At 45.2% G+C, this 20,954-nt stretch overlaps 1 protein-coding gene across 8 annotated transcripts in view; it reads left to right on the forward strand.

The window, feature by feature from the left end:
• Positions 1-20,954, forward strand: part of dab2ip (DAB2 interacting protein) — a 362,460-nt gene that overhangs the window by 335,741 nt on the left and 5,765 nt on the right. For 7 of the 8 annotated variants that reach the window (XM_031892055.1, XM_031892058.1, XM_031892053.1 and 4 more), the window contains 2 exons: positions 13,348-13,500; positions 18,898-19,100. In XM_031892055.1, coding sequence (XP_031747915.1) covers positions 13,348-13,500; positions 18,898-19,100 — 356 coding nt within the window. The remainder of the gene's footprint in view (positions 1-13,347; positions 13,501-18,897; positions 19,101-20,954) is intronic. The other variant, XM_031892057.1, reaches the window with a different exon arrangement.

Consider the following 20,954-nt stretch of genomic DNA (forward strand, 5'->3'; position numbering starts at 1 on the left):
TGTGGTCTTGGAAAAATAGAGGTAAATTGCCCAGGGTCACCTGGATGTTCTCCAAATTATTCTTGATTTTGTGTTGGGATTGGGTCAACTGAAGTCATGAAGTCTTGCCTATCAAATGTTGGGATTGGGTCAACTGATAGTCTTTCATGAATCAAATGTAGGGATTGGGTCAACTTATAGTCTTTCATGAATCAAATGTTGGGATTGGGTCAAGTGATAGTCTTTCATGAATCAAATGTTGGGATTGGGTCAACTGATAGTCTTTCATGAATCAAATGTTGGGATTGGGTCAACTGATAGTCTTTCATGAATCAAATGTTGGCATTGGTCAACTGATAGTCTTTCATAAAGTCTCGCCTATCAAATGTTGGGATTGGGTGGAGTGTTTACTCTTATCAGGTGATGGGATTAGGTGAGGCGTCTGGTCATAGTCACTCATGATTCCTTTACTTATTAGTTGTTAATGGTTATTAGTTGATAGTGGTTTGTCTACTTATGGTGTCATAATTCCTTACCCTTATCATGTGATGGGATTAGGTGGGTTCTCTACTTACGGTGTCATGATTTGTTATCAATTGATTGCGTAAAGGTGGCCATACATGGGTCGATTGTAGCTGCCGATATTGGTCCCTTAGACTGATTGGGCAGCTTATCGGCCCGTGTAGGGGCACTAATGACCAGCCTGCCCGACCGATATCTGGCCTGAAATCGGCCAGATATTGATCAGGCAGGTTAAAAAATCTAGTCGGATTGGGGACCGCATCGGCTCATTGATGCGGTCCCTGAACCGACTTTGCCTATACCCTTCGTTTTAATTTGATCGTTTGGCCCCAGGGTCAAAGTCCGAATCAGCCTAAATTCCCCCGATATCGCCCACCCGTAGGTGGGGGATATCGGGAGAAGATCCGCTCACTTGGCAACATCGCCAAGCAAACGGATCTTCACGTGTATGGGCAGCTTTAGGTGGAGTATCTACTTGTGGTCTCATAATTCCTTATCTAGTGATAGAATTAGGAGGAGTTTAAATGTATGTTGGTATGGTTCCTTTAGTAATCAGTGTAGATTTTGGTGTTTTATATATCAATACGATCAGTTGAAAGGCCATATACGGGCAGATTTAGGGCAGGAACCCATGGAGCGGTTGAGTCGCCCACGATAGCAGAGATTTAGCTCCGAAAAGGCTTTCCATTGCCAACAATAGGAGTCGCCGGTGGAAAGTCCTTTGCACCTTTTGCATTGGATTACTAAAGTGATGCGACTTTCCACCGGTGACTCCTATTGTTGCCAATGGAAAGCCTTTTTGGAATGGTTTGCCCCCCCCCCCCATCGTCAGCATCTCAACCGCTGCGTGGGTAGTTACCCTTAAGTTGCCAATTCGGCAACCCCAGACGGGCCCATCTGATCGATATTTGGTCAAAATTCTTCCAGATGTCGATCAGATTGGGGACTGCGTTGGCCCTCGCTCCAACAGCTCCTATTCCCTTGGTTCTAATGTGATTATTTAACGACCTTTCCAAATGAGCAGATCATACAATGCAGGGATCCCCAACCTTTTATACCCAGGAGCCACATTTAAATGGAAAAAGTGTTGGGGAGCAACACAAGCATGACAAAGGTTCCTGGGGGTGCCAATAAGAGCTCTAATTGGCTACTTAATATCCCCTATGTGGACAGGTAGTCTACAGAAACTCTGTTCGACATTATACTTGGGTTTTATGCAACCAAAACTTGCCTCCTTACAAGAAATTCTAGAAAAAGCATCTGCTTTGGGGCCCCTGGGAGCAACATCCAAGGGGTTGGGGAGCGACATCCAAGGGGTTGGGGAGCGACATCCAAGGGGTTGGCGGGCGACATCCAAGGGGTTGGCGGGCGACATCCAAGGGGTTGGGGAGCGACATCCAAGGGGTTGGGGAGCGACATCCAAGGGGTTGGCGAGCAACATCCAAGGGGTTGGGGAGGACCATGTTGCTCACGAGCCACTGGTTGGGGGTCACTGTTATAATGTATGGCCACCTTAAGTCTTTCACCACTTCTATAGGTATGAGGAGATGGGATTACGTTGGGGGCCTAGTCATGGCAAGACTACATCCACACAATGTATATTGCAGAATAATTATGTGGGTTCATACAAAGGCAGATGTCTTACCGTCTTATCGTCTTACCGTCTTTACCGTTTTATCATTTAGCAGCTATAAATGATAAAGGCACCAATGCCCCATACCCTAGTTTCCATCTTCAGCAAAAAGAAAACAGATGGCCTGCCCCCGAGTATGTGCATGTATTCGACCACGTACTCTCACTTTGGCCGATTATGGATTTTATTCCCAAAGTGAACCCCAAGGAGCCCCATCCATTTTCTTTGCAGCTTTTCATGTTTTTAAATACTTTCTATTCCAATGCGGATCCATCTGGCAGGGGAGGATCATTCCGGGAGCGAGCGGAGATAATTCAGAACATAATCTTCCCCTTCCGAGGCAGCATTTGTCATCTTGATGCGTACCCAAGAGCCGGCGGAATTGTGTGACTTTTTCTTAATTTCCTACACAAATTGTCCCAACAACGCTCCGGCAAGGTGACATAAACGAGAAATAAATACCTTGTAATTGAGCTCGTTTGATCTTTGGTTGGCTGGTTTGCCGGCTAATTGATAGACGGAATGGAAGAGCATGTTCGGTGGAGACTAAACAAACTTGCTCTAATAGGGATAAGGCCTTTGCCGCTCAAGCTTTTTTGTATAAAAAGGCACAGTAGTGCAACCCAAAGAATCATGGGATTTAGGAATAAACATTAAACAGATAGATGGATAGTTCCATAGTACAATTGTCCCCCAGGAGCCCCGGTTCCCATCCCGGCAGCTGGCCGATATACACATCAAAATGGCTTTTTAATAATTAAGGATGAACACTCCAAGCCAGAATCGGCTAATCGCCCGTGAAGTTAGTGAGCCGTGCCATCGCGAGGAGCCATTATTTGGTAGATAATGGGCAAAAGCTGAGCGTTCTGTCCTTATTATTATGGGCTGTCAAAAGCAGAATGGTAAACACGCAGGTTATTAATGGCGCAGGGGAAAATCACGCTGTTAGATAGGAATCTGCCGGGCGTCTACTTGCTTCAAGGTCACTCAAGCACGTGGATAGATGACTTCTAGGACTTGAATTTCTCGTTAACACATAAGCAGGTAGCAAGGCTGATGATGATGATGATGATGATGATGATGATAAAGGGGTGGATCATCTTTTTTGGGGAGGAGATTCAGTTTATTCATGGTAAAAGCTCAAGGTTGCTTGATGCTGTTGGGGTATTGTGGGACTAAGCAACTTGAGAAGCTGGCAGAGGCCTTCTACTAATCAACCTAGAGAGTTATACTACATGTTATTATGGATATGATAGTATTAGAGGTGGAAGATCCTCCCCAGTATGGCATGAAAAGGAGCCAAGGTTCCTCTTCAATCAATATCAATCAATATCAAGGTCACTCAAGCACGTGGATAGATGACTTCTAGGCCTTGATTTTCCCATTAACACATGAGCAGGTAGCAAGGCTGATGATGATGATGATGATAAAGGGGTGGATCACCTTTTTTTGGGAGGAGATTAAGTTTATTCTTGGTAAAAACCTCAAGGTTGCTTGATGCTGTTCTGTTGGGGTATGGTGGGAAAACTTGTGGACTAAGTTACTTGAAAAGCTGGCAGAGGCCTTCTACTAATCAGTCTAGAGAGTTCTACTACATGTTATTATGGATCTGATAGTATAAAAGGGGGCAGATCCTCCCCAGTATGACATGAAAAGGAGCCAAGGTTCCTCTTCAATCAATATGGATCCTCTTTTTTTGGGAGGAGATTCAGTTTATTCATGGTAAAAGCTCAAGGTTGCTTGATGCTGTTGGAGTATTGTGGGACTAAGCAACTTGAGAAGCTGGCAGAGGCCTTCTACTAAGCCTAGAGAGTTCTACTACATGGTATTATGGATCTGATAGTATTAGAGGTGGAAGATCCTCCCCAGTATGACATGAAAAGGAGCCAAGGTTCCTCTTCAATCAATATGGCTTCAAGGGCACTCAAGCATGTGGATAGATGACTTCTAGGACTTGAATTTCCCATTAACACATGAGCAGGTAGCAAGGCTGATGATGATGATAAAGGGGTGGATCACCTTTTTTGGGAGGAGATTAAGTTTATTCTTGGTTAAAACCTCAAGGTTGCTGGATGCTGGGGTATTGTGGGAAACTTGTGGACTAAGCAACTTGAGAAGCTGGCAGAGACCTTCTAATAATCAGCCTAGAGAGTTCTACTACATGGTATTGTGGATCTGATAGTATTAGAGGTGGAAGATTCTCCCCAGTATGGCATGAAAAGGAGCCAAGGTTCCTCTTCAATCAATATGGCTTCATGGTCACTCAAGCACGTGGATAGATGACTTCTAGGCCTTGAATTTGCCATTAACACATGAGCAGGTAGCATGGCTGATGATGATGATGATAAAGGGGTGGATCATGTTTTTTTGGGAGGAGACCTCAAGGTTGCTTGATGCTGCTCTGTTGGGGTATGGTGGGAAAACTTGTAGACTAAGCAACTTGAGAAACCAGTAGAGGCCTTCTACTAATCAACCTAGAGAGTTCTACTACATGTTATTATGGATCTGATAGTATTAGAGGTGGAAGATCCTCCCCCAGTATGGCATGAAAAGGAGCCAAGGTTCCTCTTCAATCAATATGGCTGCTTCAAAGTCACTCAAGCACGTGGATAGATGACTTCTAGGCCTTGAATTTCCCATTAACACATGAGCAAGGCTGATGATGATGATGATAAAGGGGTGGATCATCTTTTTTTGGGAGGAGATTCAGTTTATTCTTGGTAAAAAAAAACGAAATGTTGCTTAATGCTGTTCTGTTGGGGTATTGTGGGAAAACGTGTGGACTAAGCAACTTTAGAAGCTGGCAGAGGCTTCTTCTAATCAGCCTACAGAGTTCTACTACATGTTATTATGGATCTGATAGTATTAGAGTATGACATGAAAAGGAGCCAAAGTTCCTCTTCAATCAATATGGCTTCAAGGTCACTCAAGCATGTGGATAGATGACTTCTGGGCCTTGAATTTCTCATTAACACATGAGCAGGTAGCATGGCTGATGATGATGATGATGATGATAAAGGGGTGGATCACCTTTTTTGGGAGGAGATTAAGCTTATTCTTGGTAAAAACCTCAAGGTTGCTTGATGCTGTTGGGGTATTGTGGGACTAAGCAACTTGAGAAGCTGGCAGAGGCCTTCTACTAAGCCTAGAGAGTTCTACTACATGTTATTATGGATCTGATAGTATTAGAGGTGGAAGATCCTCCCCCAGTATGGCATGAAAAGGAGCCAAGGTTCCTCTTCAATCAATATCAATCAATATCAAGGTCACTCAAGCACATGGATAGATGACTTCTGGGCCTTGAATTTCCCATTAACACATGAGCAGGTAGCAAGCCTGATGATGATGATGATGATGATTATAAAGGGGTGGATCACCTTTTTTTTGGGAGGAGATTAAGTTTATTCTTGGTAAAAACCTCAAGGTTGCTTGATGTTGTTCTGTTGGGGTATGGTGGGAAAACTTACAAACTAAGCAACTTGAGAAGCCAGCAGAGGCCTTCTACTAAGCCTAGAGAGTTCTTCTACATGTTATTATGGATCTGATAGTATTAAAGGGGGCAGATCCTCCCCAGTATCACATGAAAAGGAGCCAAGGTTCCTCTTCAGTCAATATGGCCGGCAAGGAAGGAAAGTGAGGGCTACCAATTGAAGAGCAGCTCTTTCCCAATAAGGAGAGCAGAGCTTGACTGGGCAGAGATTAAGGATATTTCCCAATGTCATAAAGCCACATTATTATAGGAACAAGCCCCAAAGTCTTAAGATGCCCGGACTCGGCCCGTGTATGGGCACTACCGACGGGCCTGCCCGACTGATATCTGGCCTGAAATCGCCCAGATATCGATTGGGCAGGTTAAAAAATCTAGTCCCAACCTCATTGGCTCATTGATGCAGTCCCCGAACCAACTTTGCCTATACTCGTCGTTATGGGGCCAAACGATCGAATTAGCCTGGATTCTCCCGATATCGCCCACCTGTAGGTGAGGGATATCGGGAGAAGATCCGCTCGCTTGGCGACATCATCAAGCAAGCGGATCTGAAGTTGCATGGGCATCTGGGATTGTAGCTGTAGTTGGTGGCGGGTTTACATCCCCACAGTTGCCCGCAGAGCAGCGCAGCACATATTTATTGGGAGAATGACAGTCAGTGCACGCCAGCTAAATCACTGCTATAAACGGTTTACAGTGTGATTTTATGGTATATGTGCTTGTGGGAACGGCGAGCTGATTTATCTGGAATTGCGTCTCCAGCCGATACATCTGATTCCACAGATTTAGCTGCAGAGCTTGCTCGTAAATTCCCGACCTTTTCCTGCGAGAACAACGTTGTTACCGAACCCGGGAAGTCAATGAATTCCCATGTTTCTGGGAAGGTTTCCTGCTCTTGGCAGTCGTTACTGTAAATGTATTCTGTGCCTGTAGGTGCTCTTACCTAACTCGCGGCATAGAGAGGGTATCAATGCCACTTACGTGCAGGCAGGCACAAGTTGCACCCAAAAGTACAGGTATGGGATCCATTATCCGGAAACCAGTACCTGTACTTGATCCCAACTAAGATATAATTACCCCTTATTGGGGGCAGAACAGCCCTATTGGGTTTATTTCATGGTTAAATGATTCCCTTTTCTCTGTAATAATAAAACAGTACCTGTACTTGATCCCAACTAAGATATAATTACCCCTTATTGGGGCAGAACAGCCCTATTGGGTTTATTTAATGGTTAAATGATTCCCTTTTCTCTGTAATAATAAAACAGTACCTGTACTTGATCCCAACTAAGATATAATTACCCCTTATTGGGGGCAGAACAGCCCTATTGGGTTTATTTAATGGTTAAATGATTCCCTTTTCTCTGTAATAATAAAACAGTACCTGTACTTGATCCCAACTAAGATATAATTACCCCTTATTGGGTAGAACAGCCCTATTGGGTTTATTTCATGGTTAAATGATTCCCTTTTCTCTGTAATAATAAAACAGTACCTGTACTTGATCCCAACTAAGATATAATTACCCCTTATTGGGGGCAGAACAGCCCTATTGGGTTTATTTAATGGTTAAATGATTCCCTTTTCTCTGTAATAATAAAACAGTACCTGTACTTGATCCCAACTAAGATATAATTACCCCTTATTGGGGCAGAACAGCCCTATTGGGTTTATTTAATGGTTAAATGATTCCCTTTTCTCTGTAATAATAAAACAGTACCTGTACTTGATCCCAACTAAGATATAATTACCCCTTATTGGGGGCAGAACAGCCCTATTGGGTTTATTTAATGGTTAAATGATTCCCTTTTCTCTGTAATAATAAAACAGTACCTGTACTTGATCCCAACTAAGATATAATTACCCCTTATTGGGGGCAGAACAGCCCTATTGGGTTTATTTCATGGTTAAATGATTCCCTTTTCTCTGTAATAATAAAACAGTACCTGTACTTGATCCCAACTAAGATATAATTACCCCTTATTGGGGGCAGAACAGCCCTATTGGGTTTATTTAATGGTTAAATGATTCCCTTTTCTCTGTAATAATAAAACAGTACCTGTACTTGATCCCAACTAAGATATAATTACCCCTTATTGGGTAGAACAGCCCTATTGGGTTTATTTCATGGTTAAATGATTCCCTTTTCTCTGTAATAATAAAACAGTACCTGTACTTGATCCCAACTAAGATATAATTACCCCTTATTGGGGGCAGAACAGCCCTATTGGGTTTATTTAATGGTTAAATGATTCCCTTTTCTCTGTAATAATAAAACAGTACCTGTACTTGATCCCAACTAAGATATAATTACCCCTTATTGGGGCAGAACAGCCCTATTGGGTTTATTTAATGGTTAAATGATTCCCTTTTCTCTGTAATAATAAAACAGTACCTGTACTTGATCCCAACTAAGATATAATTACCCCTTATTGGGGCAGAACAGCCCTATTGGGTTTATTTCATGGTTAAATGATTCCCTTTTCTCTGTAATAATAAAACAGTACCTGTACTTGATCCCAACTAAGATATAATTACCCCTTATTGGGGGCAGAACAGCCCTATTGGGTTTATTTCATGGTTAAATGATTCCCTTTTCTCTGTAATAATAAAACAGTACCTGTACTTGATCCCAACTAAGATATAATTACCCCTTATTGGGGCAGAACAGCCCTATTGGGTTTATTTCATGGTTAAATGATTCCCTTTTCTCTGTAATAATAAAACAGTACCTGTACTTGATCCCAACTAAGATATAATTACCCCTTATTGGGGGCAGAACAGCCCTATTGGGTTTATTTAATGGTTAAATGATTCCCTTTTCTCTGTAATAATAAAACAGTACCTGTACTTGATCCCAACTAAGATATAATTACCCCTTAAGTAGACTTAAGGTATAGAGATCCAAATTACGGAAAGACCCCTTATCCTGAATACCCTTGGTCCCGAGCATTCTGGATAATGGGTCCTATACCTGTACAGAATTCACTGGTGGAACTAACTGCTTCCATCACTGGCTTTCTTAGATCGTGCCTGGCCCCCTTGCAAAAAATCTTTGGGAGTGCAACGCAAGCACTACCACACCCCTCCCATTCTGCTCCCGCCCATCCCAACTCTCCGCCGCTCCCTCATGTCCCCCATTTCCGCCCCAGTGAGGACGGGGGTTCACTAAAGCTATAGAGAAAGAAGACCCCACGGTCTGGGTTCCCCGTCCCCGCACAACTGGGGGGTCTGCTCCCTCTATAGATATGCCACTGGCTTCCATATTGGACAGCACCAGTTGCAACTCCAGTACATTGTAGATAAAATATGTATGTATTTCTATATAGGCAACTTTAGGGGGTTACCTACGGGTGCGGCAGAGCTAGGGGGGGTACCCCTGTTCTAGACTATCAAGACGCCTCTCACCCAAGCTGCAAATCTCTCCATTTCTCCAAACTGTGTCCTGATGAAGAGAATCTCGGCCCAATCTGGTTTCTGCGTGCACCACTTCATTAAGGCTCGCTATCAAAGGCTATCAATCAGAGCGCGGGCCTTTTGTTTACAGCTATTGATTTATGAGTAATAACTCTCAAGTGTTGACATTGGTAAATGTACCGTGTATCAGCGTGCGTACTGTAGGGATCAATACTCATTCCGAGGGCCCGTGTTTGGCCAAGAGTCTGGCTACCGACTAATGTGAAGGGAATGGTAATAAAGGGCAGGACTAGCGAGGAATACGGGACAGGTATTTCCTAGGCTCGGTGGTGTATTCGATATTATCTTGGGAATATAGGCTCGTTGCTGTCTGCTTTGGTTGAACGGGCAGAATTGGTGAAGAAGTAGGAGAGGGGCAAGAAGATACATGAGGGATAGAGAGCTGGTTGAAGGTTCAAATTGCCTTACCAACCACTGAAGAGGACCACTCGCATTACACGACATCACGCCAGGGAACCAGACATCTCAAAACAATTAGGTGGATCTAAAAGTAATAGCTGTAATACAGGCCTATGGTGGAAATAAGAAAGGGTTAAAACCCTGAGTACTAGAGGAACATGTAATGGTTCAGGTCATTGTTTTTGGCTGGGGTCCACTTGGAGATCCTCTGATACTCCAATAACCAATGCAACCCTGAGTACTAGAGGAACATGTAATGGTTGAGGTCATTGTTTTTGGCTGGGGTCCACTTGGAGATCCAAACCTGAGTACTAGAGGAACATGTAATGGTTCAGGTAATTGTTTTTGGCTGGGCCCACTTGGAGATCCTCCGATACTCCAATAACCAATCCAACCCTGAGTACTAGAGAAACATGTAATGGTTCAGGTAATTGTTTTTGGCTGGGGTCTACTTGGAGATCCTCTGATACTCCAATAACAAATCCAACCCTGAGTACTAGAGGAACATGTAATGGTTCAGGTAATTGTTTTTGGCTGGGGTCTACTTGGAGATCCTCTGATACTCCAATAACCAATCCAACCCTGAGTACTAGAGGAACATGTAATGGTTCAGGTAATTGTTTTTGGCTGGGGTCTACTTGGAGATCCTCTGATACTCCAATAACCAATCCAACCCTGAGTACTAGAGGAACATGTAATGGTTGAGGTCATTGTTTTTGGCTGGGGTCCAATTGGAGATCCTCTGATACTCCAATAACCAATCCAACCCTGAGTACTAGAGGAACATGTAATAGTTCCGGTCATTGTTTTTGACTGGGTCCACTTGGAGATCCTCTGATACTCCAATAACCATTCCAACCCTGAGTACTAGTGGAACATGTAATGGTTGAGGTCATTGTTTTTGGCTGGGGTCCACTTGGAGATCCTCTGATACTCCAATAACCAATCCAAACCTGAGTACTAGAGGAACATGTAATGGTTCAGGTTATTGTTTTTGACTGGGCCCACTTGGAGATCCTCTTAAACTCCAATAGACCAATCTAACCCGAAGTACTAGAGGAACATGTAATAGTTCAGGTCATTGTCTTTGGCTGGGGCCCACTTTGAGATCCTCTGAAACTCCAATAACCAATCCAACCCTGAGTACTAGAGGAACATATAATAGTTCAGGTCATTGTCTTTGGTTGGGGCCCACGAGGAGGACTGGAGACCAATCCAACCCTGAGTACTAGAGGAACATATAATAGTCCAGGTCATTGTCTTTGGTTGTAACCCACTTGGAGGACTGAACACCAATCCGATCTTAAGTACTAAATGAAAATGTAATGGTTCAGGTCCCAGCCAAAGACAAGGTAGAGATTCTTTAAGCAGTAACTTTCTGGTTGCCTCTGGGTCTCCTCATCATGGAGCTGATTTTCCTAACATAGGAGCTAACTTGCCCAGTATATTCGTACATCAACCCCTGTGCTTTTCTTGGGGGGGGGGGGGGGGCAGAAAAGGCAGCAGATGCAAAATTCAACTCAGATGTGAATGTTTCCCACTTCCCCTGCAGTCAACGAGTGGCTCTGTTATATCACTTGAGATATTGATAGCAAAATCAATGGAGCCTCTTGAGCTGAGACGCTGTGCTTAGAACAAGGGAGTACATTAGTCTGAAATGCTCTGGGCACCATTTAACCAATGGGCATGCTGAAAAGCTACAGGCCCCCACTACGGGGGGGGATGCAAGAGCATTAAGTGGCCACAAGGCAGCCCTTACTTAGCACTTGAAGGGCACCCAGGTTAGGAGATAGGTACAGGGGTGATATAGAGGGGTATGGGGGAACCCCTAAGCAACCAATAGGGGAGATACCATTTCTCCTTGTTGTCTGTGAGCCATGCCCTTTGTTGAAGGGCTTCCCAGGTACCATCTCCAAACTCTGCTCATAAAAATTACAGATCATGTTGAGAAAATGAGGCGGAATAAGCACAGCTCTCCTCTCCAGAACCGTCGGCTCAATAGGGCCGTTGCCGAGTCTCCCTTCGCCGGAGATGCCGGGGACCCATGAATATTTTAGGCAAATTTCTTCATTAAGTTCCCTGTTCATGTTCCTGAGATCTTTCCCTCCTTCGCATACTACATGTTTCATCAGCTGCGTTTCCCAAGGGTGGGAGCGGGGGAAGGAGAGGGGGCCCAATCTGGAATGAGACAAGATCATGAACTACGGCCCCCAGTTATTCCATTTCAGCTCTTTTATCGTTTATCCATATATTTCCCAGATCGGTTGACGTGCACCTTCTAGATGCTTCCCAGTGTTCCCCAAAAGCCAAAGGAGGGGGAGCAGTAGTTCCACCAACATAACCGTAGTCTGTGTTCCTTAGGGTATTACTCATGGTCTCTAAGGTTCTGTTCCATAGGATCTTTATACTTTGGATTCGGATCTAGGGCAGTTCTCTGGCAATGGAATAAAGGGGGCCCCAAATCCCTTAGTCTTCCATTCATTGATGAACTTGGTTGTAGTGCCATGGAGAGGACTTCTATAGGCGCAACCCCAGCCCCTTTGCAATGGCCTGTGCCCCAATACCCTGATCCCCCAGTTATTCTGTTTCAGCTCTTTTATCGTTTATCAATATATTTCCCAGATCTGTTGACGTGCACCTTCTAGATGCTTCCCAGTGTTCCCCAAAAGCCAAAGGAAGGGGAGCAGTAGTTCCGCCGACATAACCGTAGTCTTTGTTCCTTAGAGTATTATTCATGGTCTCTGTTCCAAGTTCTGTTGAACAGGGATTCTGATCTAGAGCAGTTCTACACATAATGTAGCCTCTAGCAATGGAATAAAATGGCCCCCAAATCCCTTGGTCTTCCATCCATTGATAAACTTGATTGTAGTGCCGTGGAGAGGACTTCTATGGGCCCTTTGCAATGGCCTGTGCCCCAATACCCTGATCCCCCAGTTATTCTGTTTCAGTTCTTTTATCGTTTATCCATATATTTCCCAGATCTGTTGATCTGCACCTTCTAGATGCTTCCCAGTGTTCCCCAAAAGCCAAAGGAAGGGGAGCAGTAGTTCCGCCAACATAACCGTAGTCTATGTTCCTTAGAGTATTATTCATGGTCTCTAAGGTTCTGTTCCAAGTTCTGTTGAACAGGGATTCTGATCTAGAGCAGTTCTACACATAATGTAGCCTCTGGCAATGGAATAAAATGGGCCCCAAATCCCTTGGTCTTCCATCCATTGATGAACTTGATTGTAGTCCCATGGAGAGGACTTCTATGGGTGCAACCCCAGCCCCTTTGCAATGGCCTGTGCCCCAATTGTTTATCCATATATTTCCCAGATCTGTTGACGTGCACCTTCTAGATGCTTCCCAGTGTTCCCCAAAAGCCAAAGCAGTAGGTCCGCCAACATAACCGTAGCCTATGTTCCTTAGGGTATTACTCATGGTCTCTAAGGTTCTGTTCCAAGTTCTGTTGAACAGGGATCATTATACTTTGGATTCAGATCTAGGGCAGTGGGCAATGGAATAAAGGGGGCCACAAATCCCTTAGTCTTCCATCCATTGATGAACTTGATCGTAGTTCCGTGGAAAGGACTTCTATGGGTGCAACCTCAGCCCCTTTGCAATGGCCTGTGCCCCAATACCCTGATCCAATTAACACTTTGTAGCTTGCTTTCTAGTACAGGTGAACTGCCGCCTGGTTGCTATGGGTTACTAGACCAGGTAAAAAAACATTGAACATGTTGCTGCATGAACCCTCCCCCCCGACTATGCTGAACTCATACCCATTACTTTTTTTTTTCTTTTTGATCATTTTTTTTTCTTTTACTTCATTCATTATTTTTTGTTATGGTTGTATGCTCTGTTTTAGGCCCCCTCACCCGTGAACCCCAATGCCCTGGACCGCACAGCTGCATGGCTGTTGAATATGAATATGCAGCTATTAGAAGATGAAAGCCCTGAGCCAGATATCAAGCACAGGGACAAACTCAGGAATAAGGAAGAGCTCAGCCAAGCAGAAAAGGTAACACTGAAAGGGGTGGAACGAGCCAATCTAAGATCCCTCCTAGGGTCCCTCCCCAGGGGCTGCTTGTGCACTAACAATAGAGAAGAACAGGCTGAGGGGGGGGCCCAGTTTCAGGGGTGTAACTATAGGGGAGGATGGGCGTGGAACGGCAATGGGGCCCAGTAGGTCCAAACAACCCCCCCAGCCCAATAAAAAGTGACTGTCTGTGGCACCTTACAGCCCCCCTGGCATTCCCAGTACCCAGAGGCACAAACAGCCCCCCCAGCCCAATAAAAAGTGACTGTCTGTGGCACCTTACAGCCCCCCTGGCATTCCCAGTACCCAGAGGCACAAACAGCCCCCCCCCCAGCCCAATAAATAGTGACTGTCTGTGGCACCTTACAGCCCCCCTGGCATTCCCAGTACCCAGAGGCACAAACAGCCCCCCCCCCCAGCCCAATAAATAGTGACTGTCTGTGGCACCTTACAGCCCCCCCTGGCATTCCCAGTACCCAGAGGCACAAACAGCCCCCCCCAGCCCAATAAATAGTGACTGTCTGTGGCACCTTACAGCCCCCCTGGCATTCCCAGTACCCAGAGGCACAAACAGCCCCCCCAGCCCAATAAATAGTGACTGTCTGTGGCACCTTACAGCCCCCTGGCATTCCCAGTACCCAGAGGCACAAACAGCCCCCCCCCAGCCCAATAAATAGTGACTGTCTGTGGCACCTTACAGCCCCCCTGGCATTCCCATTACCCAGAGGCACAAACAGCCCCCCCCCAGCCCAATAAATAGTGACTGTCTGTGGCACCTTACAGCCCCCCTGGCATTCCCAGTACCCAGAGGCACAAACAGCCCCCCCCCAGCCCAATAAATAGTGAGTGTCTGTGGCACCTTACAGCCCCCCTGGCATTCCCAGTACCCAGAGGCACAAACAGCCCCCCCAGCCCAATAAATAGTGACTGTCTATGGCACCTTACAGCCCCCCTGGCATTCCCAGTACCTAGAGGCACAAACAGCCCCCCCAGCCCAATAAATAGTGACTGTCTATGGCACCTTACAGCCCCCCTGGCATTCCCAGTACCCAGAGGCACAAACAGCCCCCCCCCAGCCCAATAAATAGTGACTGTCTGTGGCACCTTACAGCCCCCCTGGCATTCCCAGTACCCAGAGGTACAAACAGCCCCCCCCCAGCCCAATAAATAGTGACTGTCTGTGGCACCTTACAGCCCCCCTGGCATTCCCAGTACCCAGAGGCACAAACAGCCCCCCCCCAGCCCAATAAATAGTGAGTGTCTGTGGCACCTTACAGCCCCCCCTGGCATTCCCAGTACCCAGAGGCACAAACAGCCCCCCCCAGCCCAATAAATAGTGACTGTCTGTGGCACCTTACAGCCCCCCTGGCATTCCCAGTACCCAGAGGCACAAACAGCCCCCCCAGCCCAATAAATAGTGACTGTCTGTGGCACCTTACAGCCCCCCTGGCATTCCCAGTACCCAGAGGCACAAACAGCCCCCCCCCAGCCCAATAAATAGTGACTGTCTATGGCACCTTCCAGCCCCTTTGGCATTTGCCCGGTCCAGGCCTGGGGCCCAGTAATTTCCAGGTATTCCAATGACCATATAGATCGGCTTATATATTAGTTTTCCCCTCAATATTAATGTATAAGTAACAGATACAGATAGACTTTCAATGTGGTGGAGGTTGTGTCATTGTAAGGCAATTTGCAAATGACTTTATTATTACTATTGGTGTTTTCTTGCATTATTGTGCTTTACGGGCAATGATGTATGTTGCAGCCCCCCCATTTTTTGGGCTACAGACTGGCCTGCCAGAGTTCCAGAGTTGGGCCAGGTTGGCCCCAGCTGAGGACAATTCCCTTCAGTCCTACTGGATTTAGGTCTATCTACATCTAATTGTTGTGAGAGTAGGCCCTTAACTTCAGGCTTATGCCTGGTGGTCCCTAGGAGGCCTAGTGCAGCCCTAGAACAAAGGGAGGCACGGTGGGGTAAGGTTATGATAATGGCAAGTTGAATGTAGTCTATGTTAAGCTTCACCGGCTCCAAATGGTCCCTCTGAACATCTCCAAGCACCTCATTAAATGCAAAGAAGATGTCGGAGGAGAGGAACCCTCCCATAAAAACCACTATCCCCCGGCGACACGGCTGTGGATTGTGCACACAGAGGAGGGAAGCCGTCCCTTTGAGAGCAGCACCGCAGCCTCCGTGCCTGGGGCTCGGACACATAAAGTGTACTTACTCAGTGGAGGAGGCTTAGCCCCCTGCCAAGTAAACTGTAAACAAACCAAAATGGGAATAAATATAATTTCACTGGCTGGAAGCTTTCCGGCTCCCAAACACAAGATCCATCAGCCCTCACTAACTCTAGGCAGATATTCAATGTAGCTGAGATTCTGATGCTTCAATGGAGGGCTGGTTGTCCCTTCTGGCCCTGTAACCCATAGAAACTAAGGAGCTGTTGGCTCTACTGCAGTTAGGCCCTGGCACTTGGGTGGGAGGCTGTTATAGGTAACCTGTTTACTAAATGGGGCAGGTTGTTTCAATGGTAGTGATCAAAGACGCTCATGTGTTGGTGGCCATAAGATACGGAAAGTGATCATCTGTGATTGACTGCTATGACTTGGCGGATAAGGGAAAATGTTCCAGTGTGGTGTTACTAAGGTCCGTTGCTAAAGTCCCCGTAGGACACTTAATAGATAAACCTTGGGAGGATATCAGGGGAAGAGGCTCTTGGGAATGGGCCATAACCTGGTCCATCTTAAAGAGTTTTCATATCAGATCACAGCTGTATCACCCAAGGTAAGGGTTGTTTCTATCCCAAGGGTGGGATTAGGAAAATGGCCGATTGTTGGTTCCATGATGACTTGGAGGTGATTGATGTTGCTGTCTTTTAAAGATGGCCACCAAGTAAGACTGCTGGCCTTAAGGTCCCCATACACGGGCCGATTCTAGCTGCCGATATGGGTCCCTTAGAACAATTCAGCAGCTTATCGGCCCATGTATGGGCACTACCGACCGGCCTGCCGTCGTTATAATTCGATAATTTGGCCCCAGGGCCAAACGATCGAATTAGCCTGGATTCTTCCAATATCACCCACCCGTAGGTGGGGGATATCGGGAGAAGATCCGCTCGCTTGGTGACATCGCCAAGCAAGCGGATCTGACGGTGTATGGGGACCTTAAATCACATTCAAGAAACCTAGGTTTTCTGGTTAATCAGGGATCAGTTAACATTACCCAGTGTCTAATCCATCTTGGAAGATATCCAGCATTGTTTTGAGGTGTGTCATTTCGTTCCCTTAGTCTGAGCCAGACTGCCAACAGGGCAACTTTGGGGCTACAAACTTGATGCATTCAGACATCTGTTGCCTAAAGCTACGGCACTAGTACATTATTTACGACTTTATGGACAAAAAGCTCTACAATAATTTCAGGTCTTCCATTCTTGAAGACTCTTCTTTCCAAAGTTCTTGTGGCCGTACCGTGTCTCATTATGGTCAACCATCAGATGATGTTTCCCCTTGAGCTTCCATAGAACGTAGCCAGAAAGCGAGTTGGGCTGTTGACATTGAGATGTAATCAGTTTGGATAGAAATATCTTCCATATATGGCAGAGAATTTGCCTAGGAGCTCTATAGAATATCCCAGATGGAATAAACCCTTGAAATATTGGGCCAGTAAGAGAAGATTATGAGGCACCTCCTTCAGGATCATGAGGTGCATCCGGCTCTATAGCCTGCGGCAGGAATAGTGAAACTGAGGGTAAAATGGCAGCTCAAATAATTGATGAGTGGAGAGGCATTAAAATTTCATCTTTATGTGATACATTTCCTTCCATTTGTCAGTGAGGAACATGGGTGCGGGCCAGTTGGTAGACATAACAGATTGTCTTGGTCATTATTTAGTAGATGGGACATGGCGATCAATCACACTGCTGCTATAGATATTACCGAGCAATTAATTGGAGCTATTTTTGGGGGCAAAGTGTCCTCGCTGTCTTCATGGAACATTCATTTTAAATTTTATTTATATGTTGTTTCCATTAGACAGTAAATTCAGTCAATTCAAGGAAGGTTCTACCTGGTAGGGTGCTTTTCTGCTTTGGTCAATAGAAAACACCAAGTAATGAGGCAGATCCAACCCATAAATAGAAAGACAGATTGACTGAGAACTATTGGTTGAAGCAGTGGCAAGGGAGGCTCGGTCTGAAGATCTCAGAAGAGGGCCTTATTTATATCCTAGATATGCCTGAAGGTCAATTATGGTGGCATTTGGGGCAAACATTTATTTACAGTCCTAGACAGTCTTGGAACTATGACCAAATGAGTTGCACTCAGACTTTATATATCTTTAACCTTGTTATACTGTAAGCTAAGCATGGCCATGACCAAAGGTTGGACCTCCAAGAGGGGCTTGAATTGAAAAGAACTGATACCTTATGGTAACTGTACTGTATGTAGTTGAGGTTGTCATAAGAGTATCTCTTGCGTCTCTTACTCAAACTCAAGCAGTAGTATTGCTGGCTATGCACAGCAGTTGGCGTAAGCAGGTCTTAAATGTAACATAGTAAGTTAGGTTGAAAAAAGACATGTCCATCACGTTCAACCATAATGCCTATATATAACCTGCCTAACTGCTAGTTGATCCAGAGGAAGGCAAAAAACCCAATCTGAAGCCTCTCTTATTTTCCGCAGAGGGGAAAAAATGTCTTCCTGACTCCAAGATGGCAATCGGACCAGTCCCTGGATCAACTTGTACTAAGAGCTATCTCCCCTACCCCTGTATTCCCTCACTTGCTAAATACCCATCCAGCCCCTTCTTAAAGCTAAATAATGTATCAGCCATATAGTTTGAGTTTTGGGCTTGGTCCTATAGACTGTCTGGGCAACAAAAATATATCTGAGACCAGTGTGCCCATTGTGAGGAGGCTGTGTTTTCCAAAGGAGGCTTTCCAGTGATCAGCTCATTGGAACAATGTATCAGAACTTCTTTGTGTGGGGTGTACAGATATTGGCTAAACTACCACTTGATATCTTAGGACATATGGCCAGTTTAAGAGCACAATTTTGATCACTATGGCCAAAATGCCCTTCCTATTTTTAAAATGTCGGTCTCCCTTTGTGAAAGTGATTGGAGACGTGCATTGGGCATGACTAAACAAGTGACTTCTGCTTAGTGAGGGCTAAAGTAGAGCAAACATAAGGAAACTCTTCCAAGGTAATAACATTCTTCCACCAATGTCTTCTTCAGATCTAAAGCAGATATATTCTAGGGATTCAGGACCTGTAGGATATATTACATGTGACCATTCCATTGCATGAGTGTTGACCATCATTTTTTTTAAATGTTCTGGACCTCTGACTAACTAAGGAAACCTTTTGCTTGTCCCACAGTACCAACAGGAGATCATGATGTTGCAGGAGAAGCTCCGGCTTTCGAACAAGAAGTTGGAAGACTACGAGATCCGTTGCAAAAGCCAGGATGAACAAACCCAAAAACTCCTGCTGGAATACCAGGCCAGGCTGGAGGAAAGCGAGGACAGGCTGAGACGGCAGCAAGAGGACAAGGAGATGCAGATGAAAGGAATCATCAGCAGGTACAGGAGGATGGGAACATTTGAGGGGGTAGGGGACAATGGCAATGTTCTCACCACTGGTCATTGGGAGCTGAGGTGGAGCCATCAGTGTTGTCCTTTCCCTTGGGGACAGCAAGAAGGGTGTAGCAATAAGTACTGGGAAGCTTGGGAAGATCACATTCATTTGTTAGTATTATTTAGATCAGAGAAGGACCATCGCCAACCCTGAGCCAGTGAACTACCATAGACAGCTTCAAATGTGCAAGAACGTTAATGCCGCAGTTTGGCTTCAACGGCAAAAATAAAGGCACCACACAAGTGTAAATAATCCAAAAAGCACAATATATACAGTATAAAGAGAGAACTCACAGTTCACTCCAGTCTACAGAATCACAATAACAATGTAATATGAGTTTCCCAACACGTTTTGTGCTTGAACTCATAAGCTTATGGGTAAGTGCATCAACAGTCGAAACCCATGGTTTTTTTGTCTTAATAAATGATTTTTTTTCATTTTAATCACCTTTTGTTTTTTGGAAAACTCATTACAAACCCTCAAATGTGTCTACTCCATTTACTCTAGTGCAGGGTCCCCAATTTTTCTTACCCGTGAACCAAAGTCAAATGTATAAAGACTTGGGGAGCAACACAAGCACCATACAATTTCATGGGGGTGCCGGATAAAGGTTGTGATTGGCTATTTGGTAGCCTCTATGCACCCTATCAGCCTACAGGGGCTTTGTTTGGTAGTTAATCTTGTTTTTATTCAATCAAAACTTGCCCCCAAGTCAGGAATTCAAAATAAGCACCTTCGTTGAGGCCTCTGGGAGCAACATCCAAGAGGTTGGTGAGGAACATGTTGCCCCCGAGCTACTGGTTGGGGATCATTGCTCTAGTTCAGGGATCCCCAACCTTTCTGTGAGCCACAGTCAAATGTAAAAAGACTTTGAGCAACACAAGCATCATAAAAGTTCATGGAGAAGCCAAATAAGGGGCTGTGATTGGCTATTTGGTAGCCTCTATGCACCCTATCAGCTTACAGGGGGCTTTATTTGGTAGGAAATCTTGTTTTTATTCAACCAAAACTTGCCCCCAAGTCAGGAATTCAAAAATAACTCCAATATTTGGGGGCACTGAGAGCAACACCCAAAGGGTTGAGGAGCAACATGTTGCCCCTGAGCCACTGGTTGGGGATCACTGCTCTAGATAAAGGGAAAGAACTCATTTATGAAAGCAGAATTGGATGATAGAGTAAATGAAGACCTTCCTTCATTAGACTTTGATTAAGGGTTCAAACGCCCAATGTCTACCTTGAGTTCTAGGCTACAAGATGCTGAATATGGTATTGTTGTATCTCTTTAAATGCCTGTACCGCTAGGTTCTCTCTCAATTCTCCACGGTTTCAGCTTTCCCTTTTAAATGAAGATGAAAGCAACCCGATAATTCATCCTCTATGCTCGGTAGTTTCTGAAAAAAACACCTGAAAAAACTCCCGCAGCCTTAATTGTTAATAAATGAAGCTCTCTCTCCGCAGTTCCTTTGACTGGAAGTCATTCCTGTGACAATAGGGTTTTATTGCCGGGAACGTACCGTCCCCACCCCCATCCCCTGACCCCGCGCGTAGCTTATTGGAGAGCCATCCATCATATTTTACCCGCTGTGGCTTTATTCCAGACACCGTGCCAGTTTGTCAGTTTAGAGATGCACGGAACCAATGGAACTATAGCGCTAGAATTCCCCCTCGGCCCGCTTTGACTCCTTTGCTGATATTATAGCCGGCAAAATCCACTTTCCGTCAGCCCTCGTATGCTTTTATAAGGCAGGGAATGAAGGTGAAAATAAATCATCTGCCATTCCAGTTGGGTAATGGAATAA

This window comes from Xenopus tropicalis, chromosome 8, assembly GCF_000004195.4.
Source record: "Xenopus tropicalis strain Nigerian chromosome 8, UCB_Xtro_10.0, whole genome shotgun sequence".
Lineage (NCBI taxonomy): Eukaryota > Metazoa > Chordata > Amphibia > Anura > Pipidae > Xenopus > Xenopus tropicalis.